This window comes from Acomys minous (assembly GCF_964271855.1).
Source record: "Acomys minous genome assembly, chromosome: 11".
Taxonomy (NCBI): Eukaryota; Metazoa; Chordata; class Mammalia; order Rodentia; family Muridae; genus Acomys; species Acomys minous.
In genome coordinates, this window is record NC_140492.1 from 106,263,930 (window position 1) to 106,289,751 (window position 25,822).

Sequence of the window (25,822 nt, forward strand, 5' to 3'; positions counted from 1 at the left end):
ACAACAAAAGCTTCCTACAAGGCCTGGAAATGTGTTCATTCCACTGACATACACCTAAAAGTTTAGTATTTTGTGATGGATATCAAAAAAGGGTTTTCATGTCCACCTATTTATTGATAAACCGGTTAATAAACCACCTATTTGCATGTCTGAGGATACTACAAGAGACAATCACATAATACAACTTATTTTAGGGCTGTCTGTTTTCTACAGTGTCAAAATCTCTCACAGTGAATTCTATTTTTAATATGATTTTCACCATCTTCTTGCAAATCTTGCACTGACTTTCCTGCAAAGGGAATAAAGATTCTTCAGGACGTGGAGGTAAACACTCTCAACAGAGTGTTTGTATAATGGAACAACAGTCACCCTCTGTTTAGACTGGAGTTGTTTCAAAGTTATTACCCTGAACCCTGTCAATAAAAGCCATAGCCTTACTTAAAGGTAATTTGGTACTCCTGAAATTTCTAAGATCTATTATCGTTGACAATTTTAAAGGCCTTTTGACCCAGTTCATTGTTTCTTAAAAACATTAGTTTATATTCTTGGCCTTAATAAAACAGAGCATTCCTTAGAGTTGGGTGGCAAATTTCCTTTGTCAGTACATAAGTTAGTGAGAACAGAAACAACTACTGCTCGGACAATGGAGGAGTAACAGTAGGTCCAGTGGCACTGAAGGAGGCCTTAAAATGATCTTGGCAACTCTCCTTTTTAACAGTTAAAAGAATGGAGACTTTCCCCCAAATCTGGAGGAAGCCAGGGCTGCCAGTCAGATGAGGGTTCCAACTCTAGTCATCATCAGAGTTAGGGTTTTTGTTTTTAAAGTAAGGGCATACCCAGAGTGCACAGTGCAGAGCTGGCAGATGTTTAGGTCAGCTTGAGTTCCTGTGCTCTCCTACCCCCACCCCATGCCCCAGGAGACCCTGGTGACCCCTCAGAGACCACACCATGTATATGGTAGGAAATGGCCACAAGGATGTATGCTTGCTGTTTCTGATTAGTCTTTATTTAACACGAAAATGAACATTAAAAGGCACCTTACATGTAAAGTCCAACTCAATCCGAGGCAGCAATACTTTAAAGAAAAAGAGAAAATGAAGAAAAGCAAGAGCCTCCATAAGACGGGGGAAGCATGCCAAGGGCAGCACTACCGCGGTCAAGGCTGGAATGCCTTCAACAAGCCATGGGGAGAGCAAGGAGAAAGCAGGAGCCAAAACACCCCCCTGTGTTGGCAACAAAGTTAGTGATGACCTAAAGAAGGTATTCCAGAGAAATCAAATGAAAATTAAGTGTTATAGGCAAAAATCACTAAACAGCCACACGTTTGAAGTGCTAAGTAACAAGGAGAAAACCCCAATCATCGGAACAGAAATACATTCTAAAGAGGAGCTAAGGGTGGGGACTGAAATCTCACTGCCTGAATTCACATTCCAACTCTGTATAAAGTAACTGCCTGGCTTTAGAACTATGTGCCCTCTCCCGATGCCTCAGTTTCCATGTGTTTTATTTAAAAAAAAAAAAAAAAAAGAGCCAGGCATGGGTGGCTCACCCTTTAATCCCAGCACTCAGGTGGTAGAGGCAGGTGAATTGACGTGAGTTCAAGGCCAGCCTGAAGGCCCCCTGTCTGGGGGTGGGGGGTGGGGAGTGGCACTTGGGCTCAAAGTCTATCAAACTCTTCCATCAATTGTCCTCCACTGTGGCTCTATCCATGGAAACAGAAACAGGAAACCATAAGACAAGGAGGGAAAAGACGTTTGACTCCTGCTCAAGTGGTACTGGCAGGGCAGCAGCAAAGGACTGAAGATGGCCCCGTATCATCTGTGATGGTTTCTAAGCAGCAGAACCAGCAGATCTGTGGTGCACAGCAGGTCACGCAGCAGTTGACACTGACAGCATCTCCTCCTCCCTTGAGACTCGCCTGTGCGATGCACTTGTGCACGTGAGCATACCTTAAACCTACTTGCTGATGCAGCATTAACTTCTCATCCCTGCCTCCCCCCAGTCCTTCCAAATGCACTGTAACCAATTCTCTGTATTAAATCCTTTTCTGCTCAAAACGCCTGGTGCTTTTTCATGAGCAGACTGGACGCCACTAACACATCTTTGGAGATTATTATAATAAAATGAATTTTACAAGTACCTTTGATCACTTCCTGGAACCTACAAAGTAGGCTGTAAATATTAAAAGTTCTCGCTATACAAATGGCTTAGGCAAGGCGGTGAAAGCAAGCTGTTAAACAGGAAACGACAGTGTTTCCCGACTCTTTAATGGGACAGCATTAACAATCAGGGGCAACTTGGTAGCCCCTCAACTGGGAGGAGTCAAAATAGGTCGGGAACAAAGGAAGGGAGGGCAAGGCCTTCAAAAACGAGACATCTCCTATAGCCAAGTCCCTGAGAAGAACTCCCTGGCTGCAATAAAATTCTTTCAAAAAGGCATTTTGTTTTTCATAAACATGTGTGCTTCATTAAGACTTACATTCCCAGAGCTTTATATTAAAAGCACCTCCTCAATATTTTAATTAAGATACCACTTCATTTTAAAGTGTAATAGCTAGATGTGCCATTTCTAAACCTTTTACCCACAGAGCCTGGTCTCGGCAACCCTGTATCTCAGGACCCCTGATCACTGGCAAGGTACACACCACTCCTCAGACACCTGGGTGAGCTGGCTTTTCCTGGGGTTGGGCCTATGAGAGCCATCAGTGGAAAGGAGAGAAGCCAGGATGGTTTTCTCTTTCTCTGCTTCAGGCAGGGTTTCCAGAAAAGTCTCCAGGGCTTTACCAGTCCCTAGCAGGAGGCTGCAATCCCCCCGGCTCCTGAACTGCCACAGCCCTGCCTCTTGAACATGTTATCACCCTGTTGTGAATCTTTAGGTTCATCACTTATCTTGCCTTTTCAGTTCCTCCAACATCTGTGTGAGCAGTCAAATTCGGTGAATTCCTGTTTTTAACACCTGTAGTAAAGATCCAGGTTCTCTTTCCCTGTGTGCACTCTGAGCAATGTATACTGGGCCAGTGGTGGTGTTAATATTCAAATTACCTGGAAGACATTACAATCCAGAGGTGCTAGATCCTAGCTTGTCAGTACTTACATGGCAAAGCCAGGAAACTTGCATTTCTAACCAAATCCCAGGTGGTGATGAACCTGTTGATCCGGGGTCCACAATGAAAACTACCTCAGAAGAAATTAAATTACCTGCTGGTCTGTCCCCCTGTTGTGTTTAATCAGATGCCAAACGTACTTTTAAATTCAGGGAAAATCCACTTATCTGTCTTCAAACAAAGAAAGAAGAGGGGGGAGGTGAAGAGAGGAGGAGAGAGAGGGAGGCCAGCAAGATGGCTCAAAGGCAGAGTCCTTGAATTACCATAAATTCCAGTGTGTTTTCAAGGAGTGAGTTTTAAATACAATTTTAGCACTTACTGTATATTATGCCTGGAAATAAAAATCTCAGCTTTAAATACCAACTCATTAAACTTTCTATAAAAATTAAAAGTAATATTTAAGCCCAAACTGCTAACAAACACTTGGCCAATAAAGTGAGCATCCTTCATATAAGTTCATCTATCTTAGAAATTTAAGATTGAAAAATATATCTCAACTTGAAAGGAAACTAAAATGAAGACTCGATGTCTTGGATCCAAGTTTAAAGAATTACTATAAGGTGTTAAGTAGCTAAAAGTCAGTATCAAGTATGTAAGAAAATCATGACAAATAAAGTGCTTATTATCAGATCAAAAAGTCTATGTAAGTAAAGCCATGATCCATATATGTAACTTTAACTTTCTATTAGCCATATTATTTTAAAGCTTAAAATGTGAAATTAATAATACACTTAGCATAAAATTGTTTCAATTAATTAGTTATAATATATTTAATTTTCTTTGTTGCCTTCAAAATCTAGTACATATGTGTACTATCTGAATTCTTCCTTGCCACATGCCACTGTTCGAGAGTGGCAATGGCCAGTGACTATACCTGCCAATGCTCAAAGAGTGGCACATGCCTAGTGGCTATAGATACCACAGAAATTCATGGCTTTCTCTTGAATGCTTTGAGAACTGGACAGTGGTAACAACTTACTATTTTTTCCACAAATATTTGTATATTATAATTTTAAGAATTTTGAAGCCTTAATAGTCCTAGACTGCTTAAAAAAGTAAACTCCCCAGCACTTGGGAGGCAGAGGCAGGCGAATCTCCATGAGTTCAAGGCTAGCCTGGCCTCTAGAGCGAGTGACATCTTGGTGTTGGTTTCTGTAGCCTACACTGTATTTCTGTAACTCCTCTCAGGAGGATCACATTGTAAACAAGTAAGCTGCCATCACTGCTATTTCACTCCACGTCCCAAGGCCTCCGCTTCTCTAGCCCATGGGAGGAGTCAGCAGCTACTACAGGTCATGGCGCTCCCTAGGTAAGGAATTCTCATCCCCTGGGCTTGCCAACAGGGAGCTAGCTAGGTCCTAACTACCAACCTAAATCTCTAGGACAAGAATCTGGTCCTCTGACAGGGAAGGTGGCCACCTGAGCAAGTTACACCATCCAGTAACAGCATAGTCAACTCACCTGACCAGCTAGCAGAAATCTTCATTAAAAAAAGAAAAAAGAAAACCACATTTTTATATGATTCAAGTATTACTTTAATAGTGAATTAAAAGGAGAAAACACAGACAAATCAATTTAAATTACTAGCATCTTTAATGCTTCATGATCCATGAGCCAGACAGAATATATAAAACTTCAAATCTAACTAGTCTAACAAAAGATTTACTTGCAGTAAAAAGTCAAAATACAAGTATTATCTTTAATGAATATAACTGATAATCAAAATAGCATCTAAGAATGGAGCATGAATCAAGTTAGTGTAAGAAGCAGCTGAGAAAACGAGAGGCATGGGGCTTTGGGCAAATCCCTCAACTACCTTTAATATCTAAAATCCAGAGTATACCTGTTTACGCCACAATCCACTGATGTGTAGTTCAAAGTATGCCCTAAAGAAATGTGGGGGTATTGAGATGGTGCCTGTAAAACAAAACAATTTCTGAATCTCTCAAAAATAATGGACTGTTCTTTTACTTAACAGAAAGTGGGTTTTCTTCTGAAAATAAAACTCCTGCCATAAGCATAAATGTGCCTGTGTGTATATGTCAGTGCGGTGAGATAATTACATACCTCTGAGGCCTAAATACATCTGGTGTCACATCACACCTTAAGCATACAGTTATTTCATTCTGAGCCACTCACTCTAGAGAGTAATTACTCATCCCATAACCCGGTCATAAAAAGCAGAGCTCACTCAATGTTCCAGCAACTGTACCGCAGAGGTGGGATTTTATATGGTACTTGTGTAAATCAGATCATCAGAACAGTAAAAAGTGCTAAAATTATGGCAAGTTATATAGACTTCCTAAGCTTTTAACTTGTAACTAGACCACACCGAAAGCTACAAACACAAATATGCCTGGCAATGGGGCAAAAAGTTGAACACATGGGAATTCACTGATTTGGGAAGAAGATATGGTGAAAACACAAAAGCTGAGACCTAGGATGTTACCTAGAAAGCCCCATCTAACCTTTCCTCTGCTGACAACAAAGATGTTTGCTAAAAACAAGGGAAATCCTGAGGCTTGCTGTGCTGAGTTTGGTAGACCTTTAGGCTGTAATAGCACGAATCACCACAGCACTGCATCTCCATCAGCAGAGCTGCCCACAACCTACAGAATCCAGAGCCACTTTCCTGTAGCACATCTGTGAGCAGCAAGGCTTCCGCTGTACTGAGCTTCTTGAAGCCTCTCCTGTAGCCACTGCTGCCATGTCTCCTCCTGAAAACCAGGCGCTGATCAAAGAGGGAAGGGACTTTCTTCAAGCCAAATTCATGTCACCAATGTAACTGAAACTACTATTTTTTTTGTTGAGTTTAATAAAGAACAGAAGATTTTCAGCTAAGCATAGTATCAGCTCCATGGGGGAAGACGTCTACATTGTGGACAGGATGCTAAGCATTAGAGGACAATGCCTGGAAACCATTCCACCTGACCCTTGGGAGTCATGGGAGTGCAGGTCCACAGACTGGCTGTGTGCTGCTACTGCCTAAGAACTGGGCATCTCAAATGCAGCATAAAATGCCTTCTTCCCAACTGGGTAGGAACATAGAAACCACACATGTAACACAGAACTGGCACTCCAAAAGTGGGTAGATTGATATAAATTTCAAATAAAAGCTGACCCCTGATAAAACACTAAAAATAGTTTGTTTTCCAAGACTACTTCTAATAGGCCAGAAAGAATTTTATACAGCAGATGCTTGGCTAGTATTTCTTATATCCATCACTCTAGCCGGCTACTTTTTTTGTTTGATTAATGAGGGAGGAAAGAGTAAAATGGTGGGCAGTGGGCGCAGAGACGAAAAAGGAAAAGCTCAAGTACAGGCAAGAATTATGAGTAAGGTGAAAGCACTGCTCCACGCAGCCGTGCACTGGCCCACACTGCCCACGCACACGGCACTATCACAAGCCAGTGTCCCCTCTGACCAAGAACAACTGCTCATCAGGAGAACTAGGGAAAGAGAGGAAATGACTTCTTCAGCTTGAGCAAAAGAAAAAGCAATGCCCTTCCCACGCACCTCCCATTCACTTGCAACCTATAACCGGAAACACAGTACCAATTTCTCAGCCTTGTAATACGAGCCACATTCAATGCACCTAGCCATAAGATACTTACTGTATGCAAAGAGTCCGGACGCTCATATTCTAAGAAAGTCTAACAATGGTGGATGCAAATACACCTTCTGGGGAATTTGGGAGTAGCTCCAAGTGACTACAAACACAAAATATGGAAATACTTTTCAACTGTCATGTTCTTCATGTGACAGGTGTGGGGTAAGGATGGATGAGGCAGTGCCTCCTTCTGGAGACTCAGAAAAATAGTTCTAGGGCAAAATACTGAAAAAACAAACTTTTACTAAGACCCAACTATGTGCAGCTGTCCTAGGAGACAGAGCTAGATGCACACACATGCACACACATGCACACACTTTTCTGCACTCACAGACCTTACAATCTAACAGGGGAAATGGGAGAGGAACACGAGAGAGAGAAGGGGGGGGGAGGACAACAAGAACAAGAGAGGAAGAGGAGGGAGGGAGGAGAGAGGCGGCAGGGAGGGAGGGGGAAGGGAGGGAGGGATTGAGGTTGCAAAGCAAAGTTTTATTTGGTTTTGGTTTTAGCCAGATTTCAAACAAGTCACGAACTGTGCAAAGAAGAGCATCCTGGGTGGCAGGGCAGTTTGGACACGCTGAAGGAGAGGGAAACATCTATGGACGAGGTAAATGAGGGTCCGGGGCTGGCCACGCTGCTGCAACCTGCATAGCTGTGAATGAGCAAAGGGAAGCTACTGAAGGTTCCAAAACAGGTGGGGACAGACAGCATCCTGCTTACTGGCTATGATACATACAGACTCTAAGAGCTGAGGTCAACCTGTTCAAAGTTATTACTGACTAGCACACTCATGCATATATGAGGTCTGCTCTCACATAACCATGAATATACACAAACACAGAGCAACTCAAGTTTTAAAGAGCCTTGTGGTATAAAGTAGTTCAGAAAAGCCATTAACTGATCAGACAAGGGGGGAAATGCATTAACCTTATACAGCTAGAAAAGAATGTGGAGGCGGGACCCCAGGTTCCATCACCATAGCTTTCCAAGGCAAGGACATAAAAAACAAATGCAAAAACAAACAAACAAAAATCAACAGAATTGAAAAAGCACTTAGCAGAGCAAAAGCAGTCCAGGAAAGGGCACAACCAAGAAGACTGGGCAAATGGTGTTGGGGATCTGGATTACCAACCTTGTCGTGAACCAAGCATTGGAAATATACCCATACTGTTAAAATCTTTTTCAAAAAAACTCCTCTGGTGAGTCCTATTTTACTGCAAAGCTAAGTCTTAAACAGTTCTCAAGTAAAATTCATCAGTATTTTGTAGATGAGTTTAACAAACTATTCTGTTAAACTAGCCAATGTATCTTCAAAACGTACAAGACCTTATGGAAGCTTTGAAGCCTTGTATGTTTTTGCAAATCATCACCGGGAGGAGGTTGTCAAAAGACTGAGTTTAGTTTTCCAAGTTTTGTCTGGGTTTTCTTTGAGGGCTGAGGGCAACATTGTGGCTGTTCTAAAACTCAGTTCTCCTGTTTTAGCCTACCTGGGTACAGACAGAATCTTTTTTAAAGTGAAATCTCAAGTAAAGGGGTGGGGGGCTCTCCTAATTCCACAAAGGTATACGCCAAATAATTTTCCTGGACAACCCAAAAATACTATTCTACCTGGGAATGCGCCAAGGCTTCCTACTCAACACTGTGACCATCCAGTAAATGAACTGCTTTCAGAACAGCTTCAGGTCGGCGCTAGAAGAAAAGGGCAACCACAGGAAAAAGAAACTATACAGCAGTCCAGTACTGAACGCAAACCAGCTGTCCAGTATCCATATTCTTACGGAAAAGACAGTGAAAGATGAAGCCACAACAACATACTCAGAAAACTGAATAGAAATAAAAACTTGGGAGGTTTTTGGGTTTTTGTTTTTGTTTTTAAACAACAAGGAAGGTTTCACACACACAACACGATGACATATCATTGATCATTCATTTAAATAACATTTTGACATCAACTGTATACACACTGACTGATACTATTAATAGTTGCTGGCCTGGATTTAAATAACATTTTATGTCAACTGTATACATACTGACTGATACTATTAATAGTTGCTGGCCTGGATTTAAAATTTACCAGCAGTTTTTTTGTTTGTTTGATTCGCTGGATTTGGTTTTTTGTTTTTGTTTTTTCCCCCAAACTACCAGATTTTGTACAATGGCAAACTCAGACGACCTCAGAACCACATGTGGTAGAATATTTTTACATCTGTTAGCACTCTGCCTTTCAGTCCATTTGATTAGCTAACTGATGCTCCCTTCATCAAAGATGCATAGAAATCTGCAATCTGAGACAAGATTAGGCATACTGATTTCTCATAAGAAACTGCCACTCATTTCCTGCAGCTTCTACATTAAAAATGAATTCCACGGCTAAGCTCTCAAGTTTGGCTGATCTCTTCAATAACTGTAGAATTTCACAACTACAGGTCCACTTACCTTCACTGGACAGAGATACTTTTCAGTCTCAGTAGAAATTCACTCACTGTACCTGCATAACCTACCGGGTTGTGTCCTACTAGGCTGTCTAAAAGGGCAGTTCAGAGGTCGACGTTAGAGCAAAACCTGATTGCCAGGCACAGCAGTGAGGGTGCACACCTGTAATCCTAGCACTCAGGAGGCTGAGGTAAGAGTCCTGAGTTTGAGGCCAGCCTGAACTACATAGTAGCATATTTTAAACAATTTTTGAAATTTTTAAAACATTTAATGTTTTAGATGTGTTCAATATTGTTTAATGGAGTTGGGTTCAAAATTCCAATCTCAGTCGTTAAGAGGGCAAGCTGAAATAGATTGTTCAACAACCATAATGGATTAGAGGGCAAACAGCAGCTCAGCCCATTAGCCTGTGGAAATGCAGCAATTGCTCAAGCAGCCATAAGATAGACTGTCACAGCCAGGGGCAATGGCGCATGCCTTTAATCCCAGCACTCGGGAGGCAGAGGCAGGAAAATCGCTGTGAGTTTGAGGACAGCCTGGCCTACAAAGTGAGTCCAGGACAGCCAAGATAACACAGAGAAACCCTGTCTCAAAAAACCAAAAAGAAAGGAAGGAAGGAAGGAAGGAAGGAAGGAAGAGAAAAGACAAAACAAAAAAGAAAAGAGAGAGGGAGAGAGACAGAGACAGATACAAAAGACATCCTAAGGTAGGCCATTTCATGATGAACTTTCACACACACACACACACAGTCTGAATTAGATGATGTCCTGCTATGGATAAGAAAGCTGAAGGGGCTGTAAAAACAGAAACTACTTTCAGGTTCCTGGAGTTTGTCTATCATTGCTTTAGACAGAATCTCACTCTGTAAGCCCAGACAAAACTCATCAAAATGTGCCTGCCTCGGTCTCCTGAATGCTGAGATTACAGTTATGTGCCACCATGGCTAGCTCTAAAAACAAGACTATATATAACAACATTAAAACCAGCCCAATGAAGTACAAATGTGAGGAAGAAGGGCGGGGGGCTGCTATACCTGCCAGAGTTACTTGTCACTTGAATGTTTTGTGCTTATCTGAACTTACTCATCACTATCACTTAGCTCCAGCAGACACAGAAGAGACAGACAGACAGACAGACAGACAGACAGACAGACAGACACACACACACACACACACACACACACACACACACACACACACAAAGGTTGGGCTCATACACATGGAGTTGGGCAGAAAACCGCAAGTCATATGCTTGTGCCAAAAAATAAAATTTTGAGGGCCTGGAGGAACGACTCAGCAGTTAAGAGCACTGGCTGCTTCTCCAAAAGACCTGGGCTCGAGTCCTAGCACCCAAACCACAGCCGTCTCTAAGTGCAACCCCAGAGTGACATGCTGCTCTCTTCTGGCCTCCAGCGACAGCAAGTACACGGTACACATGTGGTACAGACAAGGGTCACATATGGTGGTATAGACATATGCATACAAAACACCCATACATACAAAATAGAAAATGAGACAAAACAAAAACTTTAAAGTAGATTTCTTAGATAGACATAAAGCTCCTCAAATTTCATGCTGTGAAAATCAAAGACAAGTCACCACTAAGCAGTAAATTACAACACAAACCCAGACCTAGTTAGCACTAAAATGTAAGAAGACACCCAAAGGTCTCAACTATGGAAGTAAATTGTTTATAATAAAGAGCACGAAGAAGCCAGTGGTAGAGACCTAACCTAGCTTTGCACACCCAAGACTCTTTATCACTGAAAAAGAAAAATAAAAGTACTTTATAAAGAACATGAAAACCTTCAATGAAACTAAAATCTGTGAAATAGCTTTTAAATCCCCTTGAAGACTTTCATTGTTAAATGAACAGGTTTTTTTTTCCTCCCCCTGTAGCACCTTACTAAAAACTAAATTGTAATATTACCCAGGTTTTTGGAGTTCCCTGCTATCTGTGAAATAGCAAAGAAACTGCTCTGTCAAGTTCCAAGGAAGAAGTCATTTGGACCCTCTGCCTCTACGGGCTCTAAGGCCCACTGGGCTAACCTCTACCAGGCCTCCGTTTTAATCAAGCTTCTGGAGGCTGGGCTGACACCCCATGACTCACCTAATAAATCTGAATTAAACTCTGAATCCGAAGTAGTCATCTATCAGCTACCATGTAACAGGTTCTAATGTTCTGTACATCACATTGAACGTCATAAGCACACCTGTGCAGACACCTGGAGGTCAGTTGGTCACTCTCCAAGACACACCCAAGATAACCTATCTGTAGAAACCATCATAGCCTCCAGCTGCACAAAGATGCTACATGGAGTATTCCTATTCTGTGACATATGTCAGTGTGCTTGATCCTCCATCCCCTAGACATCACAGTAAAAGACACAAAATGCTCTTAGATCAGCGCCACCAAAGTGCCCACCCTGCTCTTTCCCAAACTGCCAGGCATGGTGGCATTCGCTTGCAAACTCAGTGCTAGGGCAATGAGGCAGGATGATGGCAAATCCCAAGCCATTCTGGGCTGCTCTGACAAACCCTGGCTAAAAAATAATTCTCATGTTTTAAAAGCATGCCTGCTTACTCCATGAGAACGTAGGGCTGACTGTGGCAGTGCACGCCCACAACGTCAGCACTGAGGCGGCCAAGGCATGAGGCCAGGACTTCAAGGCCAACCTGAGCAACATAGTAGGGCTGCCTCAAGAAGGAAGGAAAACTAAAACTACAAAAACGTAATATAATCTCTGAAACCTCCACTTTTCAGAAGTCATTCGACTTCCAACTTCCTTCCTTTCATAAAAAGTGAGTTTGCCAGTCTCCATCCTTAGCCACTGTATGGATGGAGAAGAAACCAATTTGATTTTCTATCACTACTCTGTACACTGTACCATGTTCTAGACACTATGGGACCAATCACCACTGTTTCTACTGCTAGCCATAGTGCCCTGGAAAGTACACTACAACCCAGCCCCAGCACGCTCAGCTTTCTGTGCACACTGTAGAAACCCTAAGGATTATCCTCCTTACTCAAGTCCCTTCCATTTCCGTTTAACACTATGACACGTTTTCCTTTTCCCAGCAATCACTCAAAGGAATGAAAACACAAACAAAACAAAACAAAAAAACCCTAATTTCCATTTTCAGCACCACGGATAGTCAAGTAGGTTCTTAAGTCACAGGTACATCCTCAAGTTTAAGGCTCAGTTCACAAGTGTGAGCTCCATGACACCAGCTAAGAGTATGTAGGGTCTAGACGCATCTCTTGGTCCTTCAGGTAAACCCTCGCTGCTTCATAAAAAACAGTAAGTGTTTGACCATTTAACAAACCTAAACCCACATACACATTTCAGCAAAGAGTTTGTGGGGGTTGGGTGTTTTGGTTGTTTTGGGTTTTTGGTTGTTGTTTTGTTGTTGTTGTTTTGGTCTGATGACACTTATAATTACATAATTCAACTCAGACACCACAACTTCAACAGCAGTGGCAGTTTTAAAAATGCTGAGGCATATTAATGAACCATGTAAACTTTGCACCTCTTGGTGCCACCACAAGGCCCAAATTACTGAGCTAAATATATGTCTGACCTGATAAGACAATTTTCAAATCTTCTCTCTAAAATAATCTCTATAGCACATGTTTTAAGATTTATTATTTATGATGACTATTTTTAAAAGCCATTTCTTTAAAAAGTATCCCGTATTTTAAAAGTACAAGCTAAGAGTATTGTAGAACAGGGTATATCTCAAACTTAGACGGATGAAAAACTAAGTTTCCAACATTGGCCATCAGTCCCACAAAGTACTGGCCTTATGCCATCACGGCCTAGTGCCAGCCTGACGTAGGGCCAGGCTAAAAATACCAGCTAAGCAGCAGCTGGAACACACAGGTCCTTCTGGCCTCAGCTTAGTTCCCTAAATCAAGAGAGGTAGTCGGGGGACAAATGCAGGGACTGAGCAGAAACTCTCCACAGATGCTCCTATACCTCTCTCCTGGTCGTTTCTTTGCTGTGTCCTCCAACCCACTTCATACAGCACACCTCAAGACAGGAAAGGAGGAGGGGAGCAGGGGAGAAGGAAGAGATGTGAAGAGGACCGGGAAAGGAAGGGAGGCAAGCCGGGCTCGGAGGCTGCATGCGCGCCCTTGGGTCTCAGCTGCAGCTCCATTATCCCAAACCATCTGTTGCTCATGCCAGTGCCCAGCTGCACCACTGTCCAGACAAGGCACATGTCACGTCTCTACAAGACTGGCTGGGTTTGCTGGCTTGAAGACTTGTCAAGATAAAAGTGATGCAACTGATTTATTTGATGCCCGAAAGAAGAAAGAACTACAAGATACATCAGAAATACACGTAAGCTTGAAGAATGCTATTTTTAAAAAGTCTTCAGGAACAGGGCTAACAAACTTACAAAGTTTGTTTATATATAATAGTCAGACTATACATTTATAATACCTTGAATTTTAGGATTTACTTTACAACAGGTATTTAGAAAGACAGGAGCATTTCTTTTTAGAAAGCAGTCAATGAGTGAGGTACACTGACACACATCTTTCATCCAAGTACATGGGAGGTGAAGGCAAGTGAATCTCCATGAGTTCAAGGTCAGCCTGGTCTACAAATCGAGTTGCAAAATAGGCAACAGAGAAACCTTGTCTCAAAAAAAAAAACAAACAAACAAAAACAAAAAAAAAAGAAAGACAGACAGACAGACTAGTTGATGAGTGCAAAAGTCCCTAAATATACTGCAGCCTTGAACCTCTCCATACTTGAAAGGACACTGTACTTTGTACCTAAATTATGAATGAAACACCCATCCTTCACATACGAAGGTGCTGGGAAGCTGGTACAGACCTGGCTGATATAAAGAATCGAAAACACAGAAGCTAATGGATCAGCAGCTAAGAGGGGTTACTGCAGGGCCAGAGAGAGAGCCCAGTGGTTACGAGTACTTGTTTATTTTTGCAAAAGACTAGGTATTGATTCCTAGCACCCATACTGTGGCTAGCAACTGCCTGTAACTGCAGTACAGGGATCACATGCCCTCTTCTGGCCTCTGTAGGCACTACATACCTGTAGTACACATACGTAACATGCAAGCAAAACACTCATGTGCATGAAATTAAATAAAACTGAAAAAAATGTTAAAGAGTGCTAACGGCTCTTGCAGAGGACCTGGATTCAGTTCCCAACATTCATGTGGCAGCTCACAGCCACCCGTACTACAATTCCAGGGAATTCCACGTTTTCTTTTGGCCTCTGAAGACTTCTGCATTCATGAGATGCCGTAAATGCAGGCAAACATGCATATACATACATACATACATACATACATGCATACATACATCTCTAAGGGCTCATTTTTGTATTATCTTCATAGGGATATTACCTGTGTAATATCTAATGATATTATACAGGCCTAATATTAATTAACAATGAGAACACTGCAAGTAAGCAGATTGTTAAATAAGGCAAGACCAGGCAGCTAGTCACCTCAGTTTGGTTTTTGTTTTTGTTAAAGACTTATTTATTAAGTATACAGTGTTCTGCCTACATGTACACCTGCAGGCCAGAAGAGGTCATCAGGTCACATTATAGATGGTTGTGAGCCACCACCATGTGGTTGCTAGGAATTGAACTCAAGACCTCTAGAAGAGCAGACAGTGCTCTTAACCTCTGAGCCATCTCTCCAGCCCCCTGGTCACCTGAGTTTTAAGCACATTACTAACTTATTGAACTTCCAATTTATCTGATCAACTTACTGGGTTTAAAGAGGTTAAATGTACTGATAGGTTCTGCTGTGTCCTACCAATTAACATCTGGGCACAACAACTGCACAGACAAAAATCCTCTCGTTCTAAGTCGACTGCTCCACCTGCAGTAAGAAGTACCACTGTTAATCAGTTATTTTTAAAGGGCCTTAAAATGAGAAATATAATTCCTAAGTGTACTTTGGGAACATTCTCTGCAGCATACATACACGATCAACTCAATCTTCAAGTTATTCCTCTTTCAGAAGTTGACCAGCTGTCCAGTTCAACCATCCTCCAAAGCTGAAATTCAGAAGGAAGAGACGGGTAACAGACATGCTTCCCTGCAGGTGTAGCTTGCTGGGAGGCAGGAGGCACTGGGTTTGGGGGAAGGAGTGACTAACATTAGAATCTAAGCTACAGTTAGCATTTGACCTTGAGATCTCCACGAAGGCCACTCTAAAAAGCAGCAGGTGACAATACAGCACAGGCAGGGCCACCTAGGCTCAAAGAGCACTGGCCAACAAAGGCAAGTCTGGTCCCGTCCATTATAATCGGTGCAGCTTCAGAAAATCCACTGGTCTTTTTCTCCTACACATCATCTCAGTTGCTCACCTTAAAGTAAGAATGATAGTGCATACCTATCTGTGTTGTAAAGAAGTTTAAAAAAAAAAAAAAGAGTGAAGAAGGCAAAGTCAGGTGGCGGTGGCCTACACCTTTAATCTCAGCACTAAGGAGACAGAGGCAGGGGGATTTCTTTGAGTTGCAGGACAGCCAAAGAAACTAATTCAACAAAGAACTGCCCCCAAAGCATGCTCCCCCCCAAAAAAAATCTTTTAAAGTTCAACACTTGGCTGGAAAAAAAAAAAGGTACATACGGGCATATCCTGAAGAATTTTAAATATACCCTTTACAGATGAGGAGGCAGCTAACTGACAAGAGTAGTGTGATATGTACACATGTTTCCTCAAACATAGATGCAACTATAAACACATTAAATTCACACTAAACTTCTTCTTGGCACTAATAACTGTGCTGTGTATAAGCAGGGTACACTTTTAGTAAACTCTCTATTACACTGGTGTCGGCATGCATTCTCTCTATGCACATGGCTGTAGTTAAGTGCTGTGCTGTAGCAGACAACTTCTCATGGACTTTTATACCATAGCGTTACAAATTCAACATCTACTAATGTTTAGCAATAAACAGCACCTATTTTTCACGCTAGATCCACCACTGACCTGAAGAATCCAGCCTGGAATAGAATGCCATCTGGAAATACTTGCGCAATGTTCTGCAAAGTAACTTCACCAGCGTTCATATCAACTTAAGAAATGCTTCCTGTCACTTCTGATGTCACCATTCCAGCAAACCAAAAGAGCACAAGCTGTGGACCAGAAAGCCAGCTTTCTCTGCAACCGATGACTCGCTCAGAACAATCTCTCATGGGGCCTGGGCCTCCACGCTTCGCAGACACTGAGGAAAGCCGGGCATGGTGGTTCACAAGGACAGTCCCATCGCCTGAGAGGCTGAGGTAGGTGGCTGTGAGCTCCAGGCCTTCCCAGGCTACATACACAGAAAGCTCCTGTCCAGCATTGGCTAGAGAAGAAAACCGGCTGGAAAAAATATACAAACTGAACAAAATGAATGCTAAGAAGTTGAAATTAACGTTATCTACATTTTTCTAAAAGGTTCCACACTGATAAACAGACTACACTGTACTGCATTTCTTCCTAAATAGAGCCTTTGGTGTGGAAGAATGCGCCTGTACACCACAGTCTTGGGATGGCAATGCTCGAACCTGCCTGATCGTCTTCTGACTTTTATCTCGAAACACTCACTTCAGAGTTGCAAAGAAAACAGGCCAGGCATGGAACTACACACCTCTCATTCCACATCTAGAAGGCTCAGAGAGGACATGCTTAAGATCAAGGCCACTGTGTGCAACACTGTCAAAGGGAAGGAAGAACAAACAAAGGGACGAAGGGACCAAGGCAGAGGGAAAGGCAAGCATCTCAGAGGCAGAAGAAGGCATCTACCTGAGCTTTAACAGCAGCCATCTACTATCTGTTAGAAAGCCCATGTTTCTTTTAGCTGGAAGTTTAAAACGATAACAGAGTTTATACTACTTTCTCTCCAAAGCTTACTTTAGCTCTCTTTCCTATGTAGGCCAAAAAAAAGAAAAGAAAAGAAAGAAAGAAAGAAAGAAAGAAAGAAAAAAGAAAGAAAGAAAGAAAGAAAATATCCTATTTTTAAAGAAATGAAAACCATGTACAAGCAAACATACTATCACCAGTACACAGGACACTGAGTAAAAAGACATACTCAGGCGTCTCCAACAAATCTAAACAATCTGGCTAGACTGAGAAATAGAAGTGCCTTTTCATGAACCAATATAAGATAACATTTTTCTCCAAGTTATCATTTGATATTAATTTCTCAGGTGACAAAATCATGCTTCAAATGAGAGGAGAACTCACGTTTTCAAATATATAATTATCTGCACACGTGTACAGTCAAAACTGAATAAAGCAAGGTGGATATAAATTAGGCTTTTTACCTAACAAAATCATTTTTTAATTATGAAGTGGTAATTTAAAAGGTAATGAAAAATGATTTTGTGCCCTTTAAAAAATGCTGGCCTGTCATTTGCTTTATTTCTAAGTCATTTCCTAATAATTTTATTTCCTTTTCTAGGCCATATGTCCTTCTTAACCTAAGAGTTTAAGTGGGTAGCAGGTGGAACTTAGTGACTCCCCTATGAGATTCCCTAACACTAAGTGAGCTTGTCTTACTTATCACATGTATGTGTAAGCAGGCATTTTCGAGATACCAAATCATTTTGATTTGCTGAAGAAAATGCACAGTCCAACACAAAAACAGAAATCGTAAGGATCCAATCATGTAACTTTTAAAGGGGACTGCTTTCTTAGGAGGCCCCAGTTCCCTGAACATATTACTAGCAGAAATCGTATGTTCTTAACTAAATGCTGAACCTGAGTGGGCACAGAAGAGAGATGCTGCCCTGCGTTCCTCCTTATGACACATGCAGAGCTGGGAGGAAGACAGCTAGAGACTAGCAAGGACAAAATGAGCATCTTAAAAACCAACAAGGACATACTTAGGAGAAAAAGAACCTCCAATGTTTGATTAATTGCAGTTAATTCTCTTCCATTAAAGGTCATGGCTCACAGGCATCCTGATGTTTCCAAAAGAATAGCATCAAAGTCTAGCATTTTCTAAAGAAACGAAATTTAACACAAAAGGGAAAAAACAAAAAGAGACGACGGCCTTTGCAGTCCAAGAGTGGACTCATAACACAACTATTCAGTGATGAATTACCAGACCCTGGCTGCAGATATGGCTCCATAGCTGAACACTTGCCTGGCATCAAAGAGACTCTCAGTTGAACCCCTAACAGGAGAAACAAACAAAACTTTGAGACTGAAGCAAAAATAGAAAAGATTGCTTAACACAAGCCTGCAACTCCACCCTCCGTGATTGCTGAAGTACTTGTGTGCACGTGTGCACGTCCATGCGGTGTAAACACTGTTCGTGTGGATGTGTGTACATGAGTGCACCTGTGTATGGGAGCCAGAGGTTAACAGTGAGCATGAGCCTCATCTACTCTGCCTATTATTTTCTGCAGTAAGTCTAGCACTGAGCCTACAGCCCATCAATTCAGCCAGGCTGGCTGTGCAGTGAGCTCCTGCCTCTGCCCTCTGGGGTTACAAGTGCACACATCTTATGGGGTACTGAGAGTCTTATGGGGTACTGAGCATCCAAAGCCATGTCTCCATACTTGTTCACATGCACTTTGACTGAGCCATCTCCTCCTTCCCTTTGTTGGATCAGTGTCTGGGTACCAAAAAGCGCTGTACCCACTGGACAGTGGATTTCTTCCTTGGACCAATACCGAGTGTCGTGGGATGAAGCATCACTGAATGACACACATTCCTTGCCTACCAGGCACTGAAAAGCTGTAAATAAGCGTCTCAAGTCACACACACAAACATGTGAACACTTCCAAAACTTCTCTTTTTCTGCACTTAACGTTCTCATTAATCAGAAGGCAGGCACAGGGCTGGGGGTGTGGTTCAGTGGTAGAGCATCTGGCCTCACGTGTCCCTGCATTTAATCCCCCTGAAAAGCAAAGATAAATTAGTAAACAGTCCTATACAAAATTGGTTCCTATTATTTTACTCTTAAAAGTAGGTGCAATAAAACATACTGTAGCCAATCTAAAATACACTCAACTCTGAGAGTGAATTTAGAGTCTCATCTTTATATCGTCATGTTTGGTCAATAAAGAAAATAAAGATATTCTAGTAAAAGCCAATAGATTATCTGACTAAACTTTTTATTCATTTTCATTCCAATACATATTTCCCTTGTACTTTACTACCTTGACTCCCACCCCCAGCAAAAAAAGAATAAAAGAATGTATGAGCCAACATGTTAATAAAATTTGAGCAGTATTTTTCTCTCTCAAAAGCAACTACCAAAGAAAGAAATAGCCAGCTCCTTTTAAAACTTAACTCCTTCCTTCTCACACAAAAGATTCTGGCTGTGCTTAATATGCCTTGCTTCTAAATAATTTCAAACAAAATAAACAGAAAGAAAGAAAAACAAAAAACTGCACATATATACCAGTCCCTCAAAAAGAACAATCATTTTCACACCCACACATGAAAACACATCCAAAAATAACATTATAAATCAAAGGTAAACATTAATCTTCTTTAATAAGGAAAATATATGTGGTTGTTTTAAGAAAGAAAAAAATCCTCCAAAACCTTGCCAGTTCACTTAACTCACTTCTCCAGCCAGCTATAGTTCCCTGCTACTTACACGGCCTTGCTGGACCTTTCTTTACACCAAAGTCTTTTGTTGAAAACAAGAAGTGAAGCATCCTATGTGAAGTTAGTTATGTACTAGGGTATTTTGTTTGGTTGTTTTGTTTGTTTTTGAAACAGGATCTGGCTTGGAACAGGGTAACCTGGAACTCAGAGATCCCCCTGCCTTGAGTGCCTGGATGAAGCCATGTGGTTCACAACTGGCCTAAGTCATGTACTTTAAAAGGTCACCTTTCTTTGTTGAAATTGGTCAACTACTTTTTTCATAGCTGCATAGTACTCCACTCAGTACTTCTTGACCAAATCCTATCTGACAGAAACGAGGAGTGACTCGAGCTTTTCACTGCTGCAAACAACACAGAGCAGGCACTCCCATGCAGAACACTTTCATGCACCAGCATCACTGTCCTCCACAGGATACAATGCCAGGAATGGCACAAAGGACGGCACCAAGCAGGGGGCTGGGCAGCACACTCCCTCCCACTTGCCCCATCCCTAACCAGCTCTGGGTGATTAACACTCTCTGCTCTGCTTCTGGGCTTCAGCAGTGTGGTAGAAGAAAACTGCACCTCAGTTGTACTTGTGTCCCTATCTGCGTAAGAGAAAAGATAGCGTGCTGATGAGCCACTTGGCCTCTCTGTCTCTGAACCACAATGCCAACACTTCCTACTGGATTGTCTTTCTTTAGCAATTTCCTACCTTTGGTCAAACATGCCATAAATATTTGCTCCAGTTGGTGATTTTGCTTGGTTTATGTTTTCAAGCCAACAGAAAAATTTCAAGATTTTTTTCCCCAATTAATCTGCCTTTGATTTTAGGTCATATACAAGAGGTTCATACAAAAACCTGGGGGAAATTGCTTGTGAGGTATCTGTGAAATCATTGTTTTACTGAGATCAAGACATGGTCGTCTTAACGAAAAGCATCCGAACATAACAAAAATAAGTAGATACATCTCTACAAAACTTTCCTATAACCAGATGAGCAATTATTAAATATAATTTTATACCTAATAATTAAATACCACTTATCAGTACCAAAAGGTTTAGTGTATTGCTGACCATCCACTCAGGAGGCTGCATTTCTAGCAAGCCCAATTCCTATTCCTCAATCTCTGGACAAGCTTCCACACTAACAAATTTAAGATAAAAGTCTGACAAGTGGAGTTTCCCTGTTGTGACTAGCATTCACAAACATTTCCTGTACAAGGCTGCGTGGTCAATAACAGAAAACTGCTTATCGTTTAAAACTGAGATCAATACAGTATTTTGTTCTTCTCCATCTCAGATTTGGTTTGGTTTTGATTTGTTTTTTGGGGGGGAAGGGTTAATCTAGAACAAATCACAATTATAAGCTTCTTAAAGTATACTGACTCCAACCCACCACTTGATGGTAAAGTAGATACTTAATCTAACTGGCCTCCCTCACCAAGGGTGGACAAAACTTGGTTCTAAGTTTTCTACCTCACAGTGCTAGTTGCCAGGCATTTATTTAACAGCCTTCCATCTCGGAAAACAAGAAAGGCAACTTGAATGTTAAAGAAACTGGGCAGAACTCAGAAAAGAAGGGGAAAAAAGCGGTTTCCCCAATTTGTATAGCATGTGTTTAGTACCTACGTAAATATTTCCAAAGTGGTGGTCAAGCCTTCAAACCATAGGAGAGGCTGCCACTTTACATCGATGGGGCCAATTGCATTCAAGTGGCCGCCTTCCCCTTTGGGGACTGTTGAAAAAGTTACTATTTTCTTTTACAACTAACTGTTCACCCTGGCCTCTTCCACTGATGAAAGCAGGCAAAGCCCACGCTGTGTGTCTGTCTCCTAGAGAAGATTGCATCTTTTATTTATCGCCCCTTGGCTTTATTTTCACAGTGAATTCCTGGCTTAAATGCAATCAGCCAAGAAACCCTCCCTATGTGCTCTCCTGTCATTCCTCATTGCCTGCAAGCAGAGTCACACACAGAAAGGGGAAGGGGCTGGGGGAGGGGGCACGATGCAATGTTGCCAGCCAAGCCATAAAAATTCAGACTCCAGCTAGTTATACTCAGAAACCATAGATGTGCTTCAATCGGTTTCAAACCGGCAGTGGGAAAGGAGTATTAAAAAAAAAAATGTAACTTGAAAGAATGTTAATTAGATGTTAAAGGAAAGAAAGGGGGGAAAGGATGGGTAGCCTCAAAAACCAACTCCCTCTTAGAGAGAAGGAAAGGGCGCTGAGCAACACCGAGGGCTGTCTTTGGAAATAAATGACCATGCAGAAAATCACGTTTTCAGATTACATTAGAATTCAAACTAACCAAACAGGATTAAAACAAATCTCCTGTGTCGGGACCACTATCCAGACCCCCACTCCACTCCCAGGGAGGAGGATAAAAAGATCGGACTACAGAGAGAAGAGAGCAAGTTAAAAATGAGAGAGACAGAGAGACACAGTCTTTCAAATCTACCCTCTCATTCATTTGGTTCTGGGTTCATTCCCTACAATTTCAACCAGACGGAGGTGGGAGAGGGTTATAAAATACGCTTTCAGCAAGCGGGAGGGGAAAAAAACGGGGACAGGGAGGTTGCTCCGCAGCATTGTTCACTTCGGTCCCCTTCAAACGTCCCCACACCTATGACTGGAAAAGATATCTACACAGAAGAAAAAGAAAAGCGCTGTGGAGGCAGAGGGATTTGAGAAAACTCTCCTGGTCTGTCAGAGAAAGGAGGGCTGTGCAGCTTTAAATCACGAGTCCTTCTCTAGCCTTTGTCAAATATCTTCTACTTTACAAGCCCTGAAAAGAAATAAAGAGGCTCTTTTGTTTGCTTTCCCCTTTTCGGAGGGTGACAGAAAATTGAAAGGGGCACAAATAAACGCGAAAGGAGAACAAAGTATCGGGTGGTGCACGGCGGGCTGCGGCGCAGGGGCCGCAGGGGGCCCCCTCGGTGCGGACGCGGGCCCCGGGTCGGACCGTGCAGCCTGACTCTCCCTGGGCACCGCGCCCCGACCCCGGGCGCAGGCCGAAGTCGGGCGGCGGCGGGGTGCCTCACGGGATGAGAAGCGCGAGCGGCGCCCCTCAGCGGCCCGGCCTGCGGCCGCTCCCGACGGGGATGATCGGGGACCCGGTCGCGGGCGCCGCGGAGCTCGCGGGGCTGGCCGGCCGTCAGAGCCCCGAGCTAGGCGCTGGCCGCGCGCTGTTGGAGGGGACTCGCCACCGCCGTCACCACCGCCACCCCACGCTCGGACGGCGGGACGAGAAGCGGAGCCAGAAGAAAGGACGCGAGCCGGGCAGCGCCAAGCGAGCGAGAGAGCGAGCGAGCGAGCGCCCGGGCCGGCATTGTCTCCGGCCCGCGCCCCCTCCCCCGCGCCGCACGCCCCAGCCCGAGCCCCGCGGCCGCCCGCGCCTTTGTCCACGCCCGCCCCGCACACCGGCGCTCTGCCTGCGGGACAGACGACGGGGACGCCGACACCCACCGCCCCGCCGCCGAGGGGCGCGTCCTGCTGATTCATTTCCCACTCGCGCTAGTCCGTCCGGGGAGACGGGGGCGGGGACCAGCGGGAGGAAATGGGCGCTCCGCTCCGGGGACCGTCCGAGTCGCCCCGCTGCAGCGCGCGCCGGGCCCCGGGACAGCCCAGGGGGCGCGGGGGGGGGATCCTTCCCTCCCCCACCCCCGAGGGACAGAAGGGACAGACCGAAGGACCGACGGCCAGCGGCGGCCCCCGTGACTCACCGACTTGCAGGACGTTGTCTACGCAGCCACTCTCCAGCAGCGCGATACCCCGGCGGAAGGGCAGCCGCGTCTCGTCGCCGCCGTCCGCAGCGCTGGCCGCCCCCACCGACGGGGTCCCGGTGCCCGCGGCGGCGGCGGCGGCTGAGGTGGCAGCCGGCGAGGATGAGGAACCGCCGCCGCCGCCGCCACCGCCGCCCGCGCCGCCGCCCGTGCCGCCGGGGCCGCCGCTGTCGTCGCCCGTGCCGCCCGCGGAGCCGCCGCCGGTGTTGAAGGACGAGTACATGCAGATCTCCCGCTCACTGCGGGGAAAGGACCAGTAGACGATGCGGCGCTGCACCGGCTCCGGGATGCGCTCGAAGCGCTCCTCCACGCGCTGGAACGGCCACTTCTCCGCCACCCTGCGCGCTGCGATGTCCAGCAGAGACTCGGGGCTCTGGGTCTTGCCCGGCGGCAGCAGCCCCAGCGCCGCGCCGCCCCCGCACGCCGCCGCCGCCGCACCGCCCGCCCGCGGGCCGGGCCGACAAGCAGAGCTGTAGCCGCCACCCGCGCCGCCGCCGCCGCTGCTGCCCCCGCCGCCGCCGCCGCCACCCGGCCGGCAGCAGAGCCGTTTCGCGGGAGGAGGCTGCTGTCCGCGCTCCGCCATGACCGCGCCGCTTCTAACCCGACAGCGGAAGTGCCGGGACCCTATAAACGGCACAAGGAAGCGCGACACGCACACGCCGTGGCGACGCCACGCTGCCATCTAGGGCCCGCCGCTCCTTGTAGGGACACGGGAGGTGTGGCCTAGGCCGTGACGACGTCGCCGAGGAGGAGCGCCGATAGGGAGAACCTAGGGGAGGGGGCGGGCCCTATGCAAATCACTGGGCTGAAACATAAATAGAGCGCTCCGTGGACACGGGGGTGGCGGGGGCGCTCGGGGTTGGGTTGCCGGGTGGGCTGTGAGAATGTCAGGCTGCTGTGACGCGGGGGGCGGGGCTCAGGCGGGGTTCCCGCGGGAGGGGGCGGGCCGCCGGCCAAGCGGAGGGTGGGTGCGTCTCTGCGCCCCCTGTCTACTCAACTTAGCCCTCCAGCGCCCCGCCGCCTTTTGATGTCCGCCAAGTGAGGACGCGCCTCGTGGGTCGCCGCGGGGCGGGGAAGAGGGGGGGTGGCGAAAGGTTCCGGACTAAATGGAGGGCGGACCGACTGCTGGATGCCCCACCCCCCCGTCAGCCGGCCCCGCGGGGAAAAGCCTCTGGGCGGAGGAGGCGCTTTCAAAACAAAGAAATGCTGCGTGAAGCCCCGGGGGGACGCGGCCGAGAGGAAGGCGGGGGAGGCGCGGCCCAGGCCGCCTGCTTTCCTTCCAACCCGGCGGAGCGAACTTCCCCCACCCTCGGCCGTGGCTGCGGCGCCGGGGAAAGGGAGGAGGGTTAAGCTCAACCACTGTTTTCCACTTCACTTTTCGCCGGCCCAGGTGGGGAAGGGGCGCGGCTGCCTCACGTAACTGCAGAGCACCCAGCCCGGAGCCCCGGGTTCGCTCCAGCCCGGTGACCGGCCGGGCAGCCGAGCCGACCGAGCGCCCAGACACGCAGAGCGCTCGGAAGCTGCCCCGCAGCCGCTGGACCGGCGCCCCGAGCCGCCCCGCCCCGCCCTCGCACTCTTTCCGCGCTTTGGGCTAAGAAGCCTGCGCGCCGGGGTGCAGCCCCGGAGCCCCAGTCGCCCTCTGCCGCGACCTGGTGCAGACCCAGGGGCTCCGGGCCGCTCCGGTTAGAGCGCACGCACGAGCTTGGATCGCGCAAACTCTGGGGTTTTTTTGTAGCTCGCGGCCACCCGGTGGCGGACAGCGGCCGCGGGCGCTCTGGAGTCTGCGGCGGAGCTGAGACCCGGAGTCCTTGGCGCTCGGGACGCGCGCCGCTCTGCCTGCAGCACTGGCGGCGCCCGACCGGCTGATCCTCCCCGCAGCAAGGCAGCAGGGCGAGCGAGCAGCGCTGGGAGCTGGTGCCCGGGCGCCAGCGGAGGCGGAGAAGCGAGTCCCCGTCTGAACCTAGAACCCTGCGGACATTGTTCTTCGCACTCCGCAGAGCTCGGTTAGATCTCAGCCAAGCCGCAGGCTTAATGACCACGTTAGACACCCTGCCTTCTTGCTCCACCTTCTGTTTTTACTGTAAACAGTGTTAGAGATACTGTCCTATTGTTGGAGATAAGCCCTAGCTGCTCTGACTCTTTCGCATATTGGCTACCTCCCCCCCCCCCCCCCCACTGCCTGCCTGGTCTGAATTTAAAGCGACTACGCGCGTCGGCGTTGTAAAGAAAATTGCCCACTCAAAGCGAAGGCCGCCCGAGACATTGGACGTGATCCATGTCGGGCATCAGGAGCCCCAGGCTAGAAGT

General features: G+C 45.7%; 1 protein-coding gene across 1 annotated transcript in view; it reads right to left on the minus strand.

Moving 5' to 3' along the window:
* ZSWIM6 (zinc finger SWIM-type containing 6) overlaps positions 1 to 24,135 on the minus strand; it is a 167,771-nt gene extending 143,636 nt beyond the window's left edge. Inside the window, exon 1 of the mRNA XM_084802585.1 lies at positions 23,456 to 24,135. Within this exon, the coding sequence (XP_084658711.1) occupies positions 23,456 to 24,098 (643 nt within the window). The 5' untranslated portion in view covers positions 24,099 to 24,135. The remainder of the gene's footprint in view (positions 1 to 23,455) is intronic.
* Between the last annotated feature and the right edge of the window lie 1,687 nt (positions 24,136 to 25,822).